Source organism: Canis aureus, chromosome 36, assembly GCF_053574225.1.
Source record: "Canis aureus isolate CA01 chromosome 36, VMU_Caureus_v.1.0, whole genome shotgun sequence".
NCBI classification, from domain to species: domain Eukaryota; kingdom Metazoa; phylum Chordata; class Mammalia; order Carnivora; family Canidae; genus Canis; species Canis aureus.
Window position 1 is genome coordinate 21086459 of NC_135646.1, and position 18652 is coordinate 21105110.

Here is an 18652-nt window from a genome sequence, read left to right on the forward strand (position 1 = left end):
ACTAACTTGGCCATACATCCAGGTGCTATTATTTCTTTGGTGAATTTGGCCAAGTTATTAAACCCTCATTTCCTCCTCTGTAAAAGGGGAGAGGGAGATAATGACAATATGTCCCTCAATCTGGTGACATTAGGATTGTTGAGTCATAGAAGGTAAGTAGTTTGTAAAAGGACACAAGGTTTAAAATGGTCGATCTGAAGTTGTTTCTTTCCCTAAAACCAGCTTGCTTCTGATGGTTTAGCTGAGATTTTTGGCTTGCTCAGTACACCCTTATCATTTTGTAGGTTATACCAGAAGAGGCATTTGGCCCTAGTTTCAATATTTGGAAGGCATTTTTACTTTAAAATGAAATAAAATACTGAATGCTTCAGTATTTTACTTTAAAACTAGGCAATGTATGTCAACTATAATTCAATTAAGGGGATCCCTGGGTGGCTCAGCGGTTTAGCGCCTGCCTCTGGCCCAGGGCGCGATCCTGGAGTCCTGGGATGGAGCCTGCTTCTCCCTCTGCCTGTGTCTCTGCCTCTCTCTCTCTCTCTCTCTCTCTCTGTCTATCATAAATAAATAAATAAATAAATCTGAAAACAAAACAAGACAAAACTATAATTCAATTAAGAATAACAACCACAAGAATTAGCCAAAAGATTCCTGTGCTGCTAAAATAAGTGAGGAGTTATTTTTGCCAGGAGTCAAAAGAGTTCTTGGGACAACAAAATGTGAGTCATGCAAAAAGGTCCAAAAAAAAGAAAAGAAAAAAAAAAAGAAACAGTCTTCCAGATTTTAGTAAATGATTAAAAGCCTTACCAAGCTCTCTATTCCAACTATTTAGGAGAGGGTGATAGATTCTGTGAAAATTACTAATTTCTCTTACCCAAGACTGGACATAATTTTCTTAGTAAAGAGTTGTACTTCTCAATCCTGGGTATACCTTAGGATCATCTGGGAGCTTTTAGATAAATACTGATGCTCTCATCCTGTACTCCAAAGTTCTGATTTCACTGGTCTAGGATGGGATCTTGGTATTTGTATTTTTAAAAAAATCATACTAACTAGGTTTTTGCCAGTTCAGTAAGTCAAAGCAGACAAACAAACAAATAAACCAACAAATAAATTATAGTATCAAGATTGGAAAAGATAAATAAATATATATGTCATATATATGTATATAAAAATATATGTCATATATAATTGTATATACAGAAAATTCAAGACTTTTAAAATAGTAAGTGAATTGAGTAAAGTTCTTAGGTAAAGATCAACATATAAAAGCTAATTGTTTTTATATATTAGACACAAACTAGTAGAAAATGAAATAAAAATATCATTTAAAACAGCATCATAAAACACCAAATACTAGATATAAATATTAAGAAGAATGTGCAAGATCTCCATAGTGGAAACTACAGTTATCGAGAGAAATTATGCCTAAATAAAAGGCATGTCCTATCCTATTCATGGATTAGAACTTATCACTGTTAAGATTTTGAGTTTCTAACTTGATAATGTTTTAATGCAATTCCAGTCAAAATCCCAGCAAGATATTTTTAGTGAAAATTGATAAGCTGATGATAAATGCATATGGAAATGCAAAGAGCTTATAATAGCTATGGTCGTATTGAGAAAGAATTAGCAAAACGACATTACACTCTGAGATTTCAAAACTTACAATAGAGTTATAGCAAGTAAGACAGTGTGGTCTATTACAAAGATAAATAAACAGATGAGTGGAATCTAATAAAGAGTTCAGAAATAGAACAACACATATGTAGACACCTGGAAAGCCATAAAAGCTGCACTGCAATTCAAGAAAGGAATAGATAAGTTTTTAACAGATGGTGCCAGGTAAATTGGACATCCATTTGAAAAAAACTGAACCTTGACCCTGTGTCATGCCAGACAGAAAAATTAACTTGAGATGGATCATAGGCTTCAATGTCAAGGCTAAAAAATGTTATCAGCTTCTAGGAGTAAACATAGAAAAATATTTTCATGACCTTTGGATAGGCAAGGATTGCTTCATGGGCTCAAGAACACTGGGCACCATAAAGAAAAGACTAACAAATTGTTCTTTATTAAAATCAAGAACTTTTGTTCATGAACAAGAGTAATGAGGACAGTGAGCACACAATCCACAGGCTGGAAGAAGATATGTGCAATACTTATAACTAGCAAAGAACTTACACCAAAAACAAAGAAACTTTCTATAGATTTGTAAGTAAATCAAGTAATTATTATATTATTAATTATATTAAAATTAATTATAGCAATATAATGTAACTATAATATCAGTTATAATTATTACTTTTAATTAGTTTAAAAAACAGGCAAAAAACTTGAACATATATTTCACAAAAGAGGATCTAAAAATGGCCAATACACATCTGAAAAGTGTTCAATATCATTAGTCATCAAAGAAATTCAACGGAGGCCATGATAAGACACTACTCCACCAGATTAGATAAAATTAAGAAGACTGACAATAACCGAATAATGGAACTCTCATAATTGTTAATGGGAATATACCTGGAACACAACTTTTTTTTTTTTATGTTTGGCATTAACTTCTAAAAGTAAATACTTAAAAACACTGTTATTTAGCAATGCTACTTCTGTGTATATTTCATTGGAAATGAGTGCTTATGTTCACCAAAAGATATGTATGATATTATAGAAACTTTATTCATAATATCGCCAAGTTGAAAATAGCTAAATAGTCCATCAATAGTAGAATGGATAAATTGTGGAATACAATGGAATACTCCTAAACAATGAAAAAGAAGTACTGATCTATGCACAATGTGGATGAATCTTCCACACAGACTGTGGAATCAAAGAAGTAGACACAAAGAAAGTTATACTGTAAGATTTCATTTGTATGAAGTTCAAAAGACGTAAAATTTTCTGTAGTGATAAAGACTTTTGGGAGGGTTACTGATTGAGAGGGGGCCAGAGAAAGCTTTCTGGGGGTGTTGGAAGTGTTCTATATATATTTTTAAAGATTTTATTTTCAAATCTTAAAATTAAAAATTTTTAATCTCTACACCCAGTGTGGGGCTTAAACTTACAACCACCAGACCAGGAATTGAATGCTCTACCAACTGAGCCAGCCAGGAGCTTGGAAAGTGTTCTGTATCTTGATGTGGGTAATGTTTACATAGATTTATATGTATATGTAAAATTTCATCAAACTGCAAACTTATTATTTGTGCACTTTAAATTTTGATTTAAAAATCACATGCGGTTGAGAGCTCTGCATTGGAGCTTCACTATTTCTCAAACCAGATGATAGAAGTTAGAGTCAACTTTAGAGGAGTTATTTTTCTGGCCCAAGACCACTTACCTTCAATGATTTGATCAACATATTTAAAGGCTTGCTCTACATTTCCTTGCTCGATTTTTTTTTCAGTGGTAAAAAATGAATTGTGCTCTAGGGCTTGCTGCAGGGGGAAAACAAATAAACCGAAACAATATTTAGATTTTTTTTTCACATCCTAATAAGCCATTCATCCCCCATCAAACTGATAGGCACCTGCTCTATCAGATATTCACGCACCACAACAGACAATCCGAGCAGTGTGGAGAGTCAGCAGAAACTGGGTTACAATGGACAACAGGCATGGGTAACTCAGTTTTGTTCAGGGCTCTGAGGAAGCTGAGGGAGAGACAAGCATATATGAAACAAGGTCCCATCCTCTAGAATGCTGAGTGATGACCTGACGCAGTTGGGTATTAAGGTGCCAACTTTGTGGTGTGGGGGGTGGGGGCAGATAAGAGAATATTCTCTACTTCCTTTACCAAGGAGAAGGCTGATGGAACTGGAGATGCTCAGAAATGGCCTTGCGTAGGTGACCTAAATTAGGTGCTGAATTGTGTGGAATTAGGACAGTTAGAGAAGAGAGGGAAAATCTTTTGAAGTCAAGGATACCTCAGAAAGCAATAGTTTGAGGTTGAAAACAAGCTGACAGGCCAAAAAGAGAACAAGGCTAGGATGGCTGGGGAGCAGGTTTTCTATCAAAAAGCATCTGGATGAACTTCAAAGGTGAACTGAGTTTGGACTATGAAAGATCATGAATTCTATGCTACAAACCTTATTGAGGAGGACATGATTGTATAAGAAAAGTGACCTGATGAACATTGAGGCTTAGAAAAGTTAACAGATTGAAATGGAGTACAAGAACCTCTTCAAGTGGTTACTCTAGTAAATCTGACAATAAATGGTGAGATCTGGGCTAAAGGGTGGAATGGGACTGAAATTGAGAATGGAAAGAAGGGGGCAGACCTAGAGGCATTTAAAAGATAACTGGGAAAGACTTGAACTTGGCAAATCTTGGGAAGAACAGAGGAGAATCAGAGGATATCGAAGACTGCATCCTACGTGGCTGGGTTTCATAGTGCTCATGTACCCACCTATTCATCTCTCCCTCCACTACACACATTTATTAGGACAGACCACAGGCTTAGCACTTTGCTAACACTGGGGCTACAAAGCACCAAGCAACACATTCTTGCCTTCATTAATAACAACAACTAAAACAAAAATAATAGCAAATTTTTACTGCATGCATTTCACATCTCCCCAGGTGCTGCCATAAGCATTTCACTTGGGTTTTCTCATCTAAACTCACATGACCTTTCTGTAGGTGATTTTATAGTTCCTATTTTACAGTTGAGAAAATAAGTGGAATTTAAGTAACTTGCTAAAATTTTCATTGCTATTAAGAGGCCTTTAAAAGATGGAGTCAGAATACAAATCCAGGATTTCTGTTTCCAGAGCTTATAGGAAGTGGGAGTTATGTTAATAAATCAGTGAACGTCACAACTGTTTTTAGTTTCACAGTGCTGTGGATTTTCCCACTGACTAGTTTTACATGGGTCATAAGGACATTCCTCTGGTGTTACTTATCTGTATTCTGAGGACATGGCTTGGCAAAAAGCAATGGGAGAAGTGGTCACAGGAAGGAAAGGGAAATCCAGGCAGGCAAATTCTCAGTATTATGCCTCGAGGTGCAGGTTGCTGGAGCCTTCCCTGGGAATCTATAGATAACACTGAACAAAGTATAGATGGAGCCCAAAGTATACTATTTTGTGCCTTTATCAGTTGGCTTATGCCAGAAGTATATTGCCCTAGTCATTCTAGAAGACACAAAGTGGCCTGACTACCTCTATTGTGATAATCCTTGGTTCTATGTCTTCATAAGTGATCTTCACTTTTTTAGCCGCCTCTCGTGCATGAGCATAGGTGTCAGCAGCCACAGTGCAGATAATCTGACCCACGCAGATCACCTGCAGAAAAGCCACACGTGGAGATTAGCTAAGACACAGAATCATTAAAAAGAAATAACTGTCCCCACATTCTTACATTTACCCATTTGGGTCTCTGGACCAAAAGAAAGATTAGTTTCTACCTATGAGAATAATTTAAAACATTGGCTTGAGTGGGATTTAGAGGGTACAAAAACTGGGTATAGAACTTAATTACCTGGCTTCTGATTGTTTTCAGGTACATTCCTCACCATTCCCATACCACACACTTTAATCCAGTCATCCTGAAATTCTGTTGGTTCTTTTAATGTCCTAGGCTCTATATTGCTTTTACAGTTTTCATAATTATTTTAGAAGCCTTCTTTGAGAGAGGGCTTTAGGACTTACGATGAGAATCTCAAAAGGGTCCACAATTCAAGAGAGAATTTGAGAATCACTGATGTGGAGTCCCTGGTTCCCTGTAAGTTTTTGTAATGTGAACATGAATCCATGGATGTTAGAGTCAAAACCAATAGTCATTTTGGTGTCTCCAGTGGAGCATTTGAATAATAATAGGCCCCATAGAAATCACACACCTCATTCTGCGCATAGAGAATCTCTCCACGATGGTTATTACTTCCTGGCACATCCTCTGCTGTTATCACATCAACAACACCTGGAAGGGCCAGGGCTTCTGAAGCATCAAAGGATCTAGGAGAGAAAATTTGAAAATGCACATCAAAGTTGCAGGAGTGAGTTCAGAGTACAATATAAATGATTCCTCATACACAGGGAAAAATTACAATGGACCTCATAACTAAATCATGGGACAGAACTCTGTGTTGAAAAGTGCCAACATTTATTTAGCAGGTGTTTGGGCTCTTGGCATTAGATGCTTTCAAAAATATGCTTAAAAAAGGACTGATTTTCATCCAGAAGAGGAAATGAATATTCTTAGTTGACTTAAATATATAAGTTCTCAATTTCATTTATTTATTTATTTATTTAGTTCTCAATTTTAATGTGAAATCATGAATGCATTCCAGTAATACATGGAAACATCTTTTATTTCCTTACATGATCTTTGCATGAGCTTTGGTGCTGGTGACTACAGCCAGGAAGAGTTCTCGGGCAATTGGGGGCATGTCATCGCTAAATACAGCTTCCCCTGTGGCATGTTTGATGGCTGACTGGTGCATGACTGGGTGGCCGATGGGGTCTTGTGGGGGTTGGTAGGGATCCACACACTGTCAATGAATAAAGTAAATTATTTTACCTACAGACATTCTCATTTGGCCTGATCTGTTTTATAAGTCAAGAAAAATTATAGGCAATTGGTATGCATATCTGTGAGTCAACGTTAATAAATGTCTATTGAATATCATGGGAAAAGATATATTCTGATTATAATCTACTCCCTCACCTCCCCAAAAGGAAGCCATTGTTCTCATTCTTAAAGATTGTATAAGCTTGTATCAGAATAGACATAAACACACATTAAAATGACAAGATCAACTTCCTAGAGCAATGAAGAACAGTTTATATAACTACTATGGTGCAAAGAAAATATACAAGTTCCTGGGAGATTTAGGGTGACTGTATTAAAGCAGGGAAGGCTTCCTAGAAGCAGTGAATGTAGAGTCCGTTTTTTTTTTTTTTTTTTTTAGAGTCCGGTTTTGAAGAAAGGACAAGCATTTACCACGAAAAGGAGAATATTTTAAACAACAAAACTGAAATAGTGGAGGAGGGACATTAATAATCTAATTCCTTGTGAAGACTTGAGTAAAACCATAGAAGCTAAACCAAGCAAATCGTGTGTGAGTGACAATAAGTAATGTTGGCTGGTTTTGGTAGACATTACCCGTACAAATAATAAAAAATATAGCTATTGAAAAGAGGGAGATATATGCATAATGCATGCATCTGAATGCATAGACAGATTAGAAAATAAAAAACTCAAAAAATAAAAATAAAAAAATAAAAACTCTGTCCACTGACCTGGAACATCTGAGTTCCTTGGGGTGTTTTTATGGGGAAATCTTCTAGAGCACTCATGAACTTTTCTGGGATATCAGGAAACTTCTGGGGATCCTGAAAATAAGATTATTTCACATTTAACTTTACAATCTGAGTCACTAGCTTGGAAAAACACATGTAGAAATAGGTTATCCAATTTATTCTCCCAGATATTAGTCACCAGATCTGCTGGGAGAGAGTCCGGAGCGTCCAGCTCCCTAGGCTAGCAGCAGCATGGCTATATCTACTTATGCACACAGGAAAGTGTATGCTATTTCCAGGAAGTGGAGACTTCCTTTATGACCAGTTCTCCCCCCAAAATGGATGGAAATATGTGCGCTTCCAAATGGTGGCTGTGCTTTCAAGTCTAGGCCAATCTTCTGGGCATATATCTCAAAGAAGCAGCTGAGGGAGCGGATGAAGATTAATCCACAAGGATGTTCAGCTATGGATCATTTGTCATAGTAAAGAAACTAGAATTACCCAAATATCCAATAAGAGGGAACTGACTGTCGTGAATTATAATTAAGTGAAAAAAAGGATTACAAAAATTTATGTACAGTATGAACCCTTTTTCCTGTAAAAAAAGAAGAGAGAAATATATATGTATGTATTGCAAATGTTAACAGTCTTTATGGTAGGATTATTGGCTTATAGTTGATTTTTAAAATTTTTTGCTTCTCTGTTTTTGCATTTTCTACAAAGATAAAATATGTAATATGTAAGAGAACATATAATATATAAAAAATAACAAAAACATACCTAATACATTATATGTAATAACATATTAGATATATGCTGATCATATACATATATACTGAACATATTATGTAATAAATAAGAGTATGCAATAATTTATATTAGAATATTATGATAATGCTAATAATAAATAATGTTAACAAAAATGGTAAAAAAGGACTGGCTGAATTAATAGAATAAAGCTTTCAGCCATAAAAGAAATGTGTGTATAGTCATTTATCTGCCATTTTTGGGTCAGTTCATGACTTATTATGGGGACAGTCACAGTCATGGACCACACTCTGAGAAATACTGCTGTGAAGGTCATTTTAAACTAGGCTAGGTAAGAAAAAAATAATTAAAAAACCAGAAGCCATCAAAATATCCAAAAGTAAAAAAAAAAAAAAAATATATATATATATATCCAAAAGTAAGGAACAGATCAAATAATGGCTCATCTATCCATAGACACATCATGCAACCATTATGTGATTATGTCGTGAAGAATATTTGATGACACCGAATGCTGTTTGTTACTAAGTGAAATAAGCAAGCTATACTAAACAGTTCTATAGATGTATACGTGTGACACATATATGCACACATCCATAAAGAAGAGTTTAGAAGGATACACTCTAAAATATTAGTAATGGTTATCTACGGGTGGTGGAATTACAAACGATTTTCTTTTCCTTTTTGGCTTATCCACATTTTCTGAAAGTTAAAGAAGGTATTGTTTTAACAAGATATTTTCTTTATAATAGGAAAAGATGTTATAATTTACTTACTGAAAGCTTTTCACTACTGAAGATCAACTCGATATTGTATATTAGTATTGTCACACAGCCTATAGGGCAAATGTAACAGCAAGATTGTCCCCTTCTCAGCCCAGGAGAGAAGGAGAGGGGAGAGAGAAGAAGGGCAAAGGAGGCTGGGAGGCTGCACTCTGTGGGCTCCATCCCCTCTGTCCTCATCATCTGATAACCTTGATGCAGTAGGGAAGGGAAGGGGGAGTCCTTCACAGTACAGACAGCTCAGAATGTCAAGGCTCAGAGACCGGAGAAGTCATTTACCATTTTATTCAGTCCTCGCCTCACTTTGAGGTAGAATTTGAAGAGTAAGCTGATGATGAGGGTTCGCCTGTACTCTACCATGCCGCCCCCAGCGGTTGGCGGAATGTCAATCTCATCCAGGACCAATCGGCAGGCATCGCTCAGCATTTGGTCATCCCATTGCCTTGTAGAGAAGAATGCAAACAGGTCACAGAAGAGCTGAAGACTGGCTAAACTGACAGAGCAGGGGAAGATGGAGGAAATCAGCTTTCATCTTTGGAGTCTGGACAAAATACCCTCACACATGTCACTAGCTTTCTTTAGAATCTGCTGCAGTGGCTTCCAAATTTTCCTTACTGTCCTCCTTTATTATTATATGTAACTTCAAGGCCTGGGAATGATGACTCCCCTCAAAGAGCTTGGGTAACAAAGTACTAAAATCAGAGCTTCCCAAGGAATCTCTGTCTTGTTCCCTGCTGTATCCGCAGCAAACAGGTCAAGCCTGGCACACACATGTGCAGGTAATGACCGAAAAATGACCCAATTATTGATGATAGTTGTAACACTGTCACAAAGGAAAGTTTATACATGCTTTGAAAGCATCAAAACATTTTAGTATCTGAGAAAAGAAAGCCACATTTAGTTGTGCTGCCCTGTTGACAATGAATATTATGGTAGATAAAAAATTATTATGAAAGCACTACTTGGAAGAATTTTTGAAACTTAATTTCCAAACATTAGAAACAATGAGAGTGATAGGATGAAGACCATTTAACCTTTTGAATATTTCATCTTCTTTCTGTGGTGGAGGGAGGACATTTTCAGATGTCGTACGGCCCAGTATTAGAAACATTTACTTATGTTGCAGGTTAATAAAAAGAAAATTTGAAGATAATATCTACTTAGATTAATTTGTACATTCATCTTATTATAGAAACTATAATAAAAGAATTGAAGAAGAATTGAAGAAGATTGGCTTTTGTTCCTACTTTTTTTTTTAAAGATTCTATTTATTTATTCATGAAAGACACAGAGAGAGGCATAGACATAGGCAGAGGGAGAAGCAGGCTCCTCACAGGGAGGCTGATGTGGGACTCGATTCCAGGACCCCGGGATCATGTCCTGAGCCAAAGGCAGATGCTCAACCACTGAGCCACCCATGCACCTGAAGAAGGTTGGCTTTTGAGTGACTTTTATTTTCTTTATATTCTTCCACAGCGTTTAAATTTCCTATATGATTATGTAATATGTATGTAATCAGAGAAAAATTCTCCAAGTGCTATCTTCATTAAAATATTAAAATACAAAGTGCTGTGTTTCATATCCAGATGTGCTGTCACATACCTTCCGATGAGCTGCTGGCACGTTTGGCTTGCAGAGACAACAGTGGAGCCAACACTTCCGTAGAACATTTGAAGGTTCTTGATTGTGTCTGTACCATCTTCAAACTTCACACTCATGCCAGCATTGACAATGGCAAAGGCATTCTCCTGACGTTGGGCCAGCCGGAGTCCTGACACAAAGTGCCACTGGAAACAGAGAAACACCCAGAATATTTAGTGTTCTTCTCCACTCTCTGCCATATGACAACAATGCTGATGATTAGTTATAATGAAGAGGATCCTGTAAATGATGCTGTTGACTACCATGTTGGCTGTATGTGAGTACCGGCCCATGGGGCCTTACAGGTATTAATATTTTTTTTTTCAGGTATTAATATTTGATCCTCAGAGCAACTGTACTCATTTCTAATTTACTGATGAGGAAACGGAGAGGTTACATAACTTCTACAAGGTCCTACAGTAAGTGGTAGAATTGAAGTTGAAATCTAGGCAGTGGGGCTCCAGAGTCTATGCTCATTTACTTTCAACTCCGAGTTACCACGTGTGGCCTCAGGGAAATGATTTAAACTGTTTGGGTCTTAATTTTCTTTAAAATGAGAAGTTGCATATGATCAGATGGTGCCTTTGGGGCTGCTGAGAGCAGTAAGGGAAAATCAGGAGGTGTGCTGCCTCTTCTGATGAACTACCACACCTCCACTTTTAACTGTTTCAGTTTGGCATTCTCTGTAAAATTCAGGTGTGTGTAGAGTTTTACTCTTAAAAAAAAAAAAGGAAGAAAAGAAAAAAGCTTGGAAACCACTGGATCACGTGGTCTTTAAAGTGTTTTCCATGGTCACCTGGGTGGCTCAGTGGTTGAGTGTCTGCCTTTGGCTCAGGTCATGACCCTGGGGTCCTGGGATCAAGACCCACATTGGGCTCTCTGCAGGGATCCTGCTTCTCCCTCTGCCTGTGTCTCTCATGAATAAATAAATAAAATATTTTTTTAAAAAGTACCTCCCAGATTTCAATCTCTCATTCTAGGCTTAATCTCATTACTAGTGTGAAATATTAGAGCCACAAAGTAGGAAAGCCTATTTGTGTGGCCCCATCTTGGTAGGGGTGCCACCATGGACCCTGTCAAAGATAAAATATATTTTATTTAGAAAGCAAAAGTGATAAAGAGATGCTTGAGACACATTTGACCATATTTATTCCACTATACTGATAGGTGGGGACTTCCCTCCCTATTCCAGCTGCCACCACCCTCGCGCTCACCCACCTGAATTACTGCATTACTGCATTAGCCTCTCAACTGGCCATTCAACCTTCAGGTTATCTTCTAATCAGCTTTTCCTCAATTTTTCTTATTAGATTGGTATTCCTAATACCACTTTTCATTAAGATTTTATTTGCTCTAATAAAGGCCCTCAAAGATGGCTATCTGCTAGGACATGGACAAATTCCTTGATGGAACAATAGAGCTGCTTGGTGATGGGGCCCCAGCCTCCCTCCCAGCCACATCTCACAGTGTTGCTCCAGCCACCCTGCCACTCCACCAAGCCTCTATCCCCAAGTTGTTCTCCCACCTGGAATGAGCACCCACTTCTCTCTAGTGATCTTTCCTCTCTTCCAGAGGAAGAGCAACACCCAGGGAAGACTCTCCCTGTCACTGGAACTACCCTGTCTCTTTGTGCACACATTCCCTGTCTGAGATGGTCAGCGATTTCCTATTTCAAGCCCTTCCTCTTAGATTTAGAGACCTTTGAGGACAGGACCCCGTGTCTTATGAAATAAGTGTAGTGTTTTCTGGATTCAGCATTGTGCTTGGCATGTAGAGTGGTAGATAGTTAATAAACAAATAATTTTATTTAAAGTGGCTAATAAATGTTGGTTGATTTGGAAGTATCTTTATGATAATGAACTTTCAGTTTACTAGAAACTCGCTATAGATGAAACTGATTATAATTTTCACAATCTTGGCTAAGATGAATATTTATCTGAAGTAAAAAATTCAACTCACACAAAGGGCTCTCTGTTTGCAGTGAGATAGGGCCCACAGAAATGTTACTTTTTCTTTAAAAACTAAAAAAAAATTTCAGTATAGTTAACTGAAATGTGTTAACATAGTTAACACACAATGTTACATTAGTTTCAGGTGTACGACATAATGGTTCAACATCTCTATACCTTATGCTTTGCTCACCCAGTGTAGCCACCATCTATCACTCTACAACACTATTAGAATATCAAGAAATGTTTTCCTTTTAATTTCTTTTAAAAACAAAAGAAAAAAATGAATACAATAATAATGAATATATAACACTTGACTTTTTATACTGAGAAAGTCATATTTTTTAAAATTTTATTTTATTTTTTATGGAGAAAGGGATCCACAAAGGTAAAAGTGCCTAGAGTCCATGAAAGTCACAATGTTGTTCTGATATAAAAACAAATCAAATGGTCCCATGAGAATTTGCCCCTTCCTGTGAGCATACCCAAAGTCTACCTTCAGGGCAAGCTGGGCTCCCTGCCAGTGCGCAGTGAGTCAAGGCGCCTTTACCTGAGTAGAGTAGGGAATATAAACAGATAACACAATCTCTTCCGATTTAAGGCTGGCTTCAGGGGATCTCTCCAGGAAATGGCTGTTCAAAGGAATCTGCCGTTTTCCTTCTGTTAAAGGAAATGACCTGATTAGAATGAATTTATTAAACTGGAGAATATGCAGCAAGGGATAGATGTGATGCATCTGGTGGAAAGAGACTGCAAGCTAGAAGCCAAAAGATGTGGTTCCTACTTGCAGCTTCTAGGCTGGGTCATCTTAGGCAAGTCACAGAATCTTTGAGGCTCCCAGTTTCTCATTTGCAAAATGACAGGGTTAGACTAGATAATCTGAAAAGTCTTTTCTGGTAGTGCCTGGGTGGCTTGTTGGTTAAGTGCCTGCTTTCGGCTCAGGTCATGATCTTGGGGACCTGGGGTCGAGCCCCACATGAGGCTTCCTGCCCGGTCAGCTTCTTCATCTCCCTGTGCAACTAACCACACTCGTGCCGGCTCTCTCTCTCTCTCTCTCAAATAAATAAATAAAATCTTTAAAAAAAAAAAAAAAAGTCTTTTCTGGTTCTTAGCATTCATTATACACGACTCCCCAGTTTTGGCCTTGAGGAACTTTAAATGTATTTGGAAACAACCTAATACAATGTGTTTCACAAATGAGAAAACTAAGGTCCGGAGGTCCAGAGAGGTTAAATGATCTGTTCAAAGTGCTAGAGGTGGGACAAGTGGCAGAGGTAAAATGCCTGATATATAGGGTTTTTAAAATTTTTTAATTATTTTTTATTTTATTTTATTTTATTTTTTAAAGATTTTATTTATTTATTCATGATAGTCACAGAGAGAGAGAGAGAGAGAGAGGCAGAGACACAGGCAGAGGGAGAAGCAGGCTCCATGCAGGGAGCCCGAAGCGGGATTCGATCCTGGGTCTCCAGGATCGCGCCCTGGGCCAAAGGCAGGCGCTAAACCGCTGCGCCACCCAGGGATCCCTTTTTTCTTTTTTTTAAAAAATATTTTATTTATTTATTCATGAGAATACACAGAGAGGAGAGAGAGAGAGAGAGAGAGTCAGAGACACAGGCAGAGGGAGAAACAGGCTCCATGCAGGGAGCCCGATGCAAGACTCGATCCTGGGCCTTCAGGATCACACCCTGGGCTGAAGGCGGAGCTAAACCGCTGAGCCACCTGGCCTGCCCAATAGAGTTTTTTTTCTTAAAGAGTTTATAATACTCTCTTATTTGATCCACTGTATATTTTAAAAATGTGATTTCTTTTCTTTTCTTTTTTCTTTTTCTTTTTCTCTCTCTCTCTCTCTTTTTTTTTTTTTGAGAGAGAGTGAGCATGTATGTGAGCTGGGGAGGGGAGGAGCAGAGGGGGAGAGAGAATCCCAAGCTGGCTCCCTACTCAGCGTAGAAACCAAGGTGGGACTCAATCCCATGACCCTGAGATCATGACCTGAGCTGAAATCAAGGCTTGGATGTTCAGCTGACTGAGCTACCCAGGTGCCCCTAAAAATGTGATTTTAATCAAAGAGAGGGTATCTTACATCAATAGCTCTATGATGCATTTATTGTTATTTCAGTAAGTTTAAATAATTTTCCTTTGGCAAAGCTTAAGCTGACTTTGAATAAAGAGAGAAATAATGAGTAATATGTTCTTCAAATTTGATTTTGTTTAGAATGAAAAGTCCTAGGAGCACTTGGTTGGCTCAGTCAGTAGAACATGTGACTCTTGATCTTGGGATTGTGAGTTTGAGCCCCACACTGGGTATAGAGACTACTTAAAAATAAAATCTTAAAATCTTAAATGAAAAGTCCTATAAGAAAAATTTCCATCTTTACAAAACTTTGAATGCAGTGTGCTATAAAGCTTTAAAACTGCAGATATACATTTCATTTTTAAAAATGCTTTGATATTACAATTTGGACTGTACACAAATGTGGCCAAATAGTTAAGAAAAATTGTCAGGTTCAGCAACTTATCTGATCTACAAGATATAGAACATCTGAGAACAGGATAATTAATCTCCATTTCATCCCTACATTTGAGGTACTGTAGATATAGCCTATATATTTGATGAGTCTAAGTTAGACATAGTTGGGTTCCTAGTTCATGATTTATGAAAGGAGCTATATAACTGACAGTGATAATTTAAAAATAGAATGCCCAAAGCTTATCTCTTACCTTTAGATAGCAGATTGATAGTAGCATTTCCTGCTGCTAAAATGGGATTTAGGTCAGAAAAATTAGGTCTGCTCACCACATGTCCTCCTAAAGTCTAAATAAAAAGAGATAGCATTTTTTTTAAAGCTAGTTATTTGACAAATAAAGAGTTACATGTATAGTGATTTGTGTAAGTTTTAATCTAATTTTTTAATTCTCTTCTTTGCTTCATAGAATGATCTGGTATTGTTTTAGGGCAGCTAAATAGTCAAGGCTACATATTGTGCAAGATTCCTATCCCTGACTCCAGTTCACACTTATCCTGAGAAAATGTTCCTTTCCCATGTGTAATGAAGAAGAAAATTTCTTTGAGAGCTGATGCTAGTATGAGTGTCCAATAATATGGGGGGAAAGTGGGGACTAGATAGACTCTGAGTAAACTCTGAAGAACTGGGATATGTAGCATTCCCATTCAAGATGCTTGCTGTACTGCTGTGCAATAGAGTTTTTCTTTGGTACTCCAAATTATCAATAAAATTGCTTCAGACATAGCCTTGAATGGGAAACTTTGAGAGGATGGTGGGCAAGGGGTGATGTTGAGAGTAATAACTTGGTCCAGAAAAAGAGACAGAAGACGTAGAAGGTAAAAACATATAGTGAATTTTGGGAATGACAGAAATAGGGGCAGAGACAATCAGGAGAAATGACCTCCCTCAAAGTCCCACTGAACTCTCCATCACGTGTGGAATGGGCAGTGGTCCACACCAATTACTCTTAAATCTTTTATAATAAGGATACCTCAATAAGCTAGACAATTGGGGGACATCCATGAATAGACATGTGGATGCAGACATTAAGAAACTGAGCATAGTGCAGAGAAACAGCCATAATAGAGTATTTTTAAAACATAGGCTCTTAAAAAAAAAAAAAAAAAAAAAAAAAAAAAACATAGGTTCTTGTTTATTATACCTTGGATAAGACATATTTCATAGGCTGATAGAGCTGGAGAGTCCATTTGGTTGAACTTTAACACTTAGAATGAGGAAATAGTGGCCTACAGAGGTCAAGTGGCTTCTCCAGGATCATACTGCTCATGGGTGACAGGATGGATTTAGAATTTGGGCATCTTCAGACTCCAGTACCATAATCTTGTGATATAATAAGCCATCTCTCACTTTGGATGCACACTTACATGCAGTGCGATAACTCTTACTTTGGGTACATTCACACACTCACACTTACATTGTAGAGATTTGTTCAACATTGCCTGGGGATTCCTCTTCAGAATGTTTTGTGAAACTGAACAGACTGTATCACTGTCTATAACAGGGTGCATACTAGGGTGCATACCGCCATATTCCTTATCTGGGCTCCGGCAAGTGTCCTCAGATGCTTCAGGAGAGCACTGTAAGTCTTAGTCTTCTCCTTTGGTTGCTCCAAAACAATAAGATGTAAGGCATCATTCAACTGGGCCAGGCTGTATCCCGCACCTATTGTCACCCCTGAAAATAAGATAGTAGAATATAAACTGAAAGTGAACTATAACAAGATGCATGGGCTGCACAGAAATAATCTTTCAAGTGTATCTTCTCTTTTTATATTAACTTAGAAAAACAAATATAAAGGTATTTCTGGCAATTAGTTTTATTCCCAAATATCAAGTACCAAAATCTTTTTCTCAGTCATGTATATAGTCATATATGCCATACATTTTAGGACATACCAACCACAGATATCTGAAAATTATTACTTTGTTAATTCCCAATTAAGTGTTTTCCTGAACAAAAAAAAAGTGTTTTCCTGAATAAATTGATCAAATATAAAAATTTCAGTAAAGATTCTTTAAGATTTTTGTGTTTTTATTTTTTTAAAGATTTTATTTATTCATTTTAGAGAGGAGGGGGAGAGCAGGGGGAAGAGCAGAAGGAAAGGGAGAGGGAGATAATCTCCAGCAGACTGTGCTGAGCACAGAGTCCCACGTGGGGCTCAATCCTATGACCCCAAGATTGTGACCGAACCAAAACCAAGAGTTGATGCTCAACCAACTGAGCCACCCAAGGGCCCTAATTCTATATGACATCTAAAAGATCATTAAGTCTAAAGGGGGAAGTGACCTACACATTTGTATTGCCCATTTGTCCTTCTTCTACAGCCATATCTTCATATTGTTCCCTTAACGGAAGAACAAGAATAGACACTTGTCTATACTTGGGTCAGTTTTCCTTACAATTGTTTTTTCAGGGAATGCTTTGAATAGTGATGTCATCTAGTTCATGCGTTCTCAAGAAGAGTAGTACCAGCCCAAAGGGGATGAAAAAAAATCTTACTCTTTTGATGTATAAAAAAGCCCTGATATACATACTGTACATAAACAGATATATTAAGATTTATTAAAATTTCATGGAGGAATGATTAGGGGGAAAATGTCTATCACTCCCTAGTAAGGTAATAATGAAAAGGTTGAAAACACTGACTTAGTGTTATAGGCTCTCCATCCTCCCCAGTCTCTTCACTCCCACCCCACCCTAACCCAGTATCTCCACACCTTACCTCCAACCCTCTCCTTTACCAGCCTGGCCTCTCCTTGCTTCATTTATTACTATGAGTCCACTGATATGAACATTCCAACAGGTAAAAAAAAAATGAATGGGCAGATTGACTTAAAATTAGCAGATCAGAGGAGAAGCAGATAATTTCTCATTTGATTTCTGTTTAGTCATTGGGGAGAGCCTTATTTTAAAGTAGAATTTTTACCTCCTATACCCTGTTATCCATTCAAATGTTAAGTTTGGATATGTTTCTCAGATAGCCTTATTCGGTGCATTATGTGGAAGAACTTGACTAGAAGTAAGAAACCCTGGAATCCAGTCCTGACTTGATCATGTGTTAGCTGTGTGAAGTTGGGGAGGCTATTTAAGTCCTTTGATTCTTTATCTTCTTTAGGAGAATGGAGATACCAAGGCTACCACCTGCTATCTCTGCCTACCAGGACTATCATGAGGATCAAAAGAAACATGAGATGTGAAAGCATTTGGTAAATTGTGGGAAGACTATAAAAATAAGATAGTTACAATTAATTTGTCAAATTTTGTGTCTCAGAATTTTTTTTTTTTGAATGTAGGTGAGTAAAGGCTGAGCCTTGAGCAAATTTATGAATCAGGGAGTAATATCTGGCAAGAAACTTTCCTATAGGCCAGCCAATGTCTTAAATCTCCATATTTAGTCAATTTCTCCATATTTGAACAACCGACATGGCTTCTTTCCACCATTATGGCTTTTATGACCATGTAGTACTCAGTGGCATAACTGAATAATTGAATTTGATAAAGCTCATAGAGGACACGCAGTAGGTGCTCAATAAATATTTCTGAATGAACAAATGAGGTCAGATATTCTATGAAGTGCTCAAATAAGCCTAGTGTGTGTAATTATTCATAGCTTACCAACAGCCAATAAAAAAGAAGTTTCATACCATCATCTGTGCAGTCCACAAAATATAGTTCTGGAAGCCCAAGTGGAGATATGAAAACTGGATGGAATTCATCTCTGAATTTAATGCTGGGTCCTTAAGGA

General features: G+C 37.4%; 1 protein-coding gene across 4 annotated transcripts in view; it reads right to left on the reverse strand.

The window, feature by feature from the left end:
• Window positions 1-18652, reverse strand: part of LOC144306232 (aldehyde oxidase 4-like) — a 64525-nt gene that overhangs the window by 22406 nt on the left and 23467 nt on the right. For all 4 annotated transcript variants that reach the window (XM_077885671.1, XM_077885669.1, XM_077885672.1 and 1 more), the window contains 11 exons: window positions 18552-18644; window positions 16430-16581; window positions 15101-15194; window positions 12930-13039; window positions 10392-10576; window positions 9069-9231; window positions 7240-7332; window positions 6319-6488; window positions 5838-5952; window positions 5161-5283; window positions 3341-3437 (listed from right to left, as the gene is read on the reverse strand). In XM_077885671.1, coding sequence (XP_077741797.1) covers window positions 3341-3437; window positions 5161-5283; window positions 5838-5952; window positions 6319-6488; window positions 7240-7332; window positions 9069-9231; window positions 10392-10576; window positions 12930-13039; window positions 15101-15194; window positions 16430-16581; window positions 18552-18644 — 1395 coding nt within the window. The remainder of the gene's footprint in view (window positions 1-3340; window positions 3438-5160; window positions 5284-5837; window positions 5953-6318; window positions 6489-7239; window positions 7333-9068; window positions 9232-10391; window positions 10577-12929; window positions 13040-15100; window positions 15195-16429; window positions 16582-18551; window positions 18645-18652) is intronic.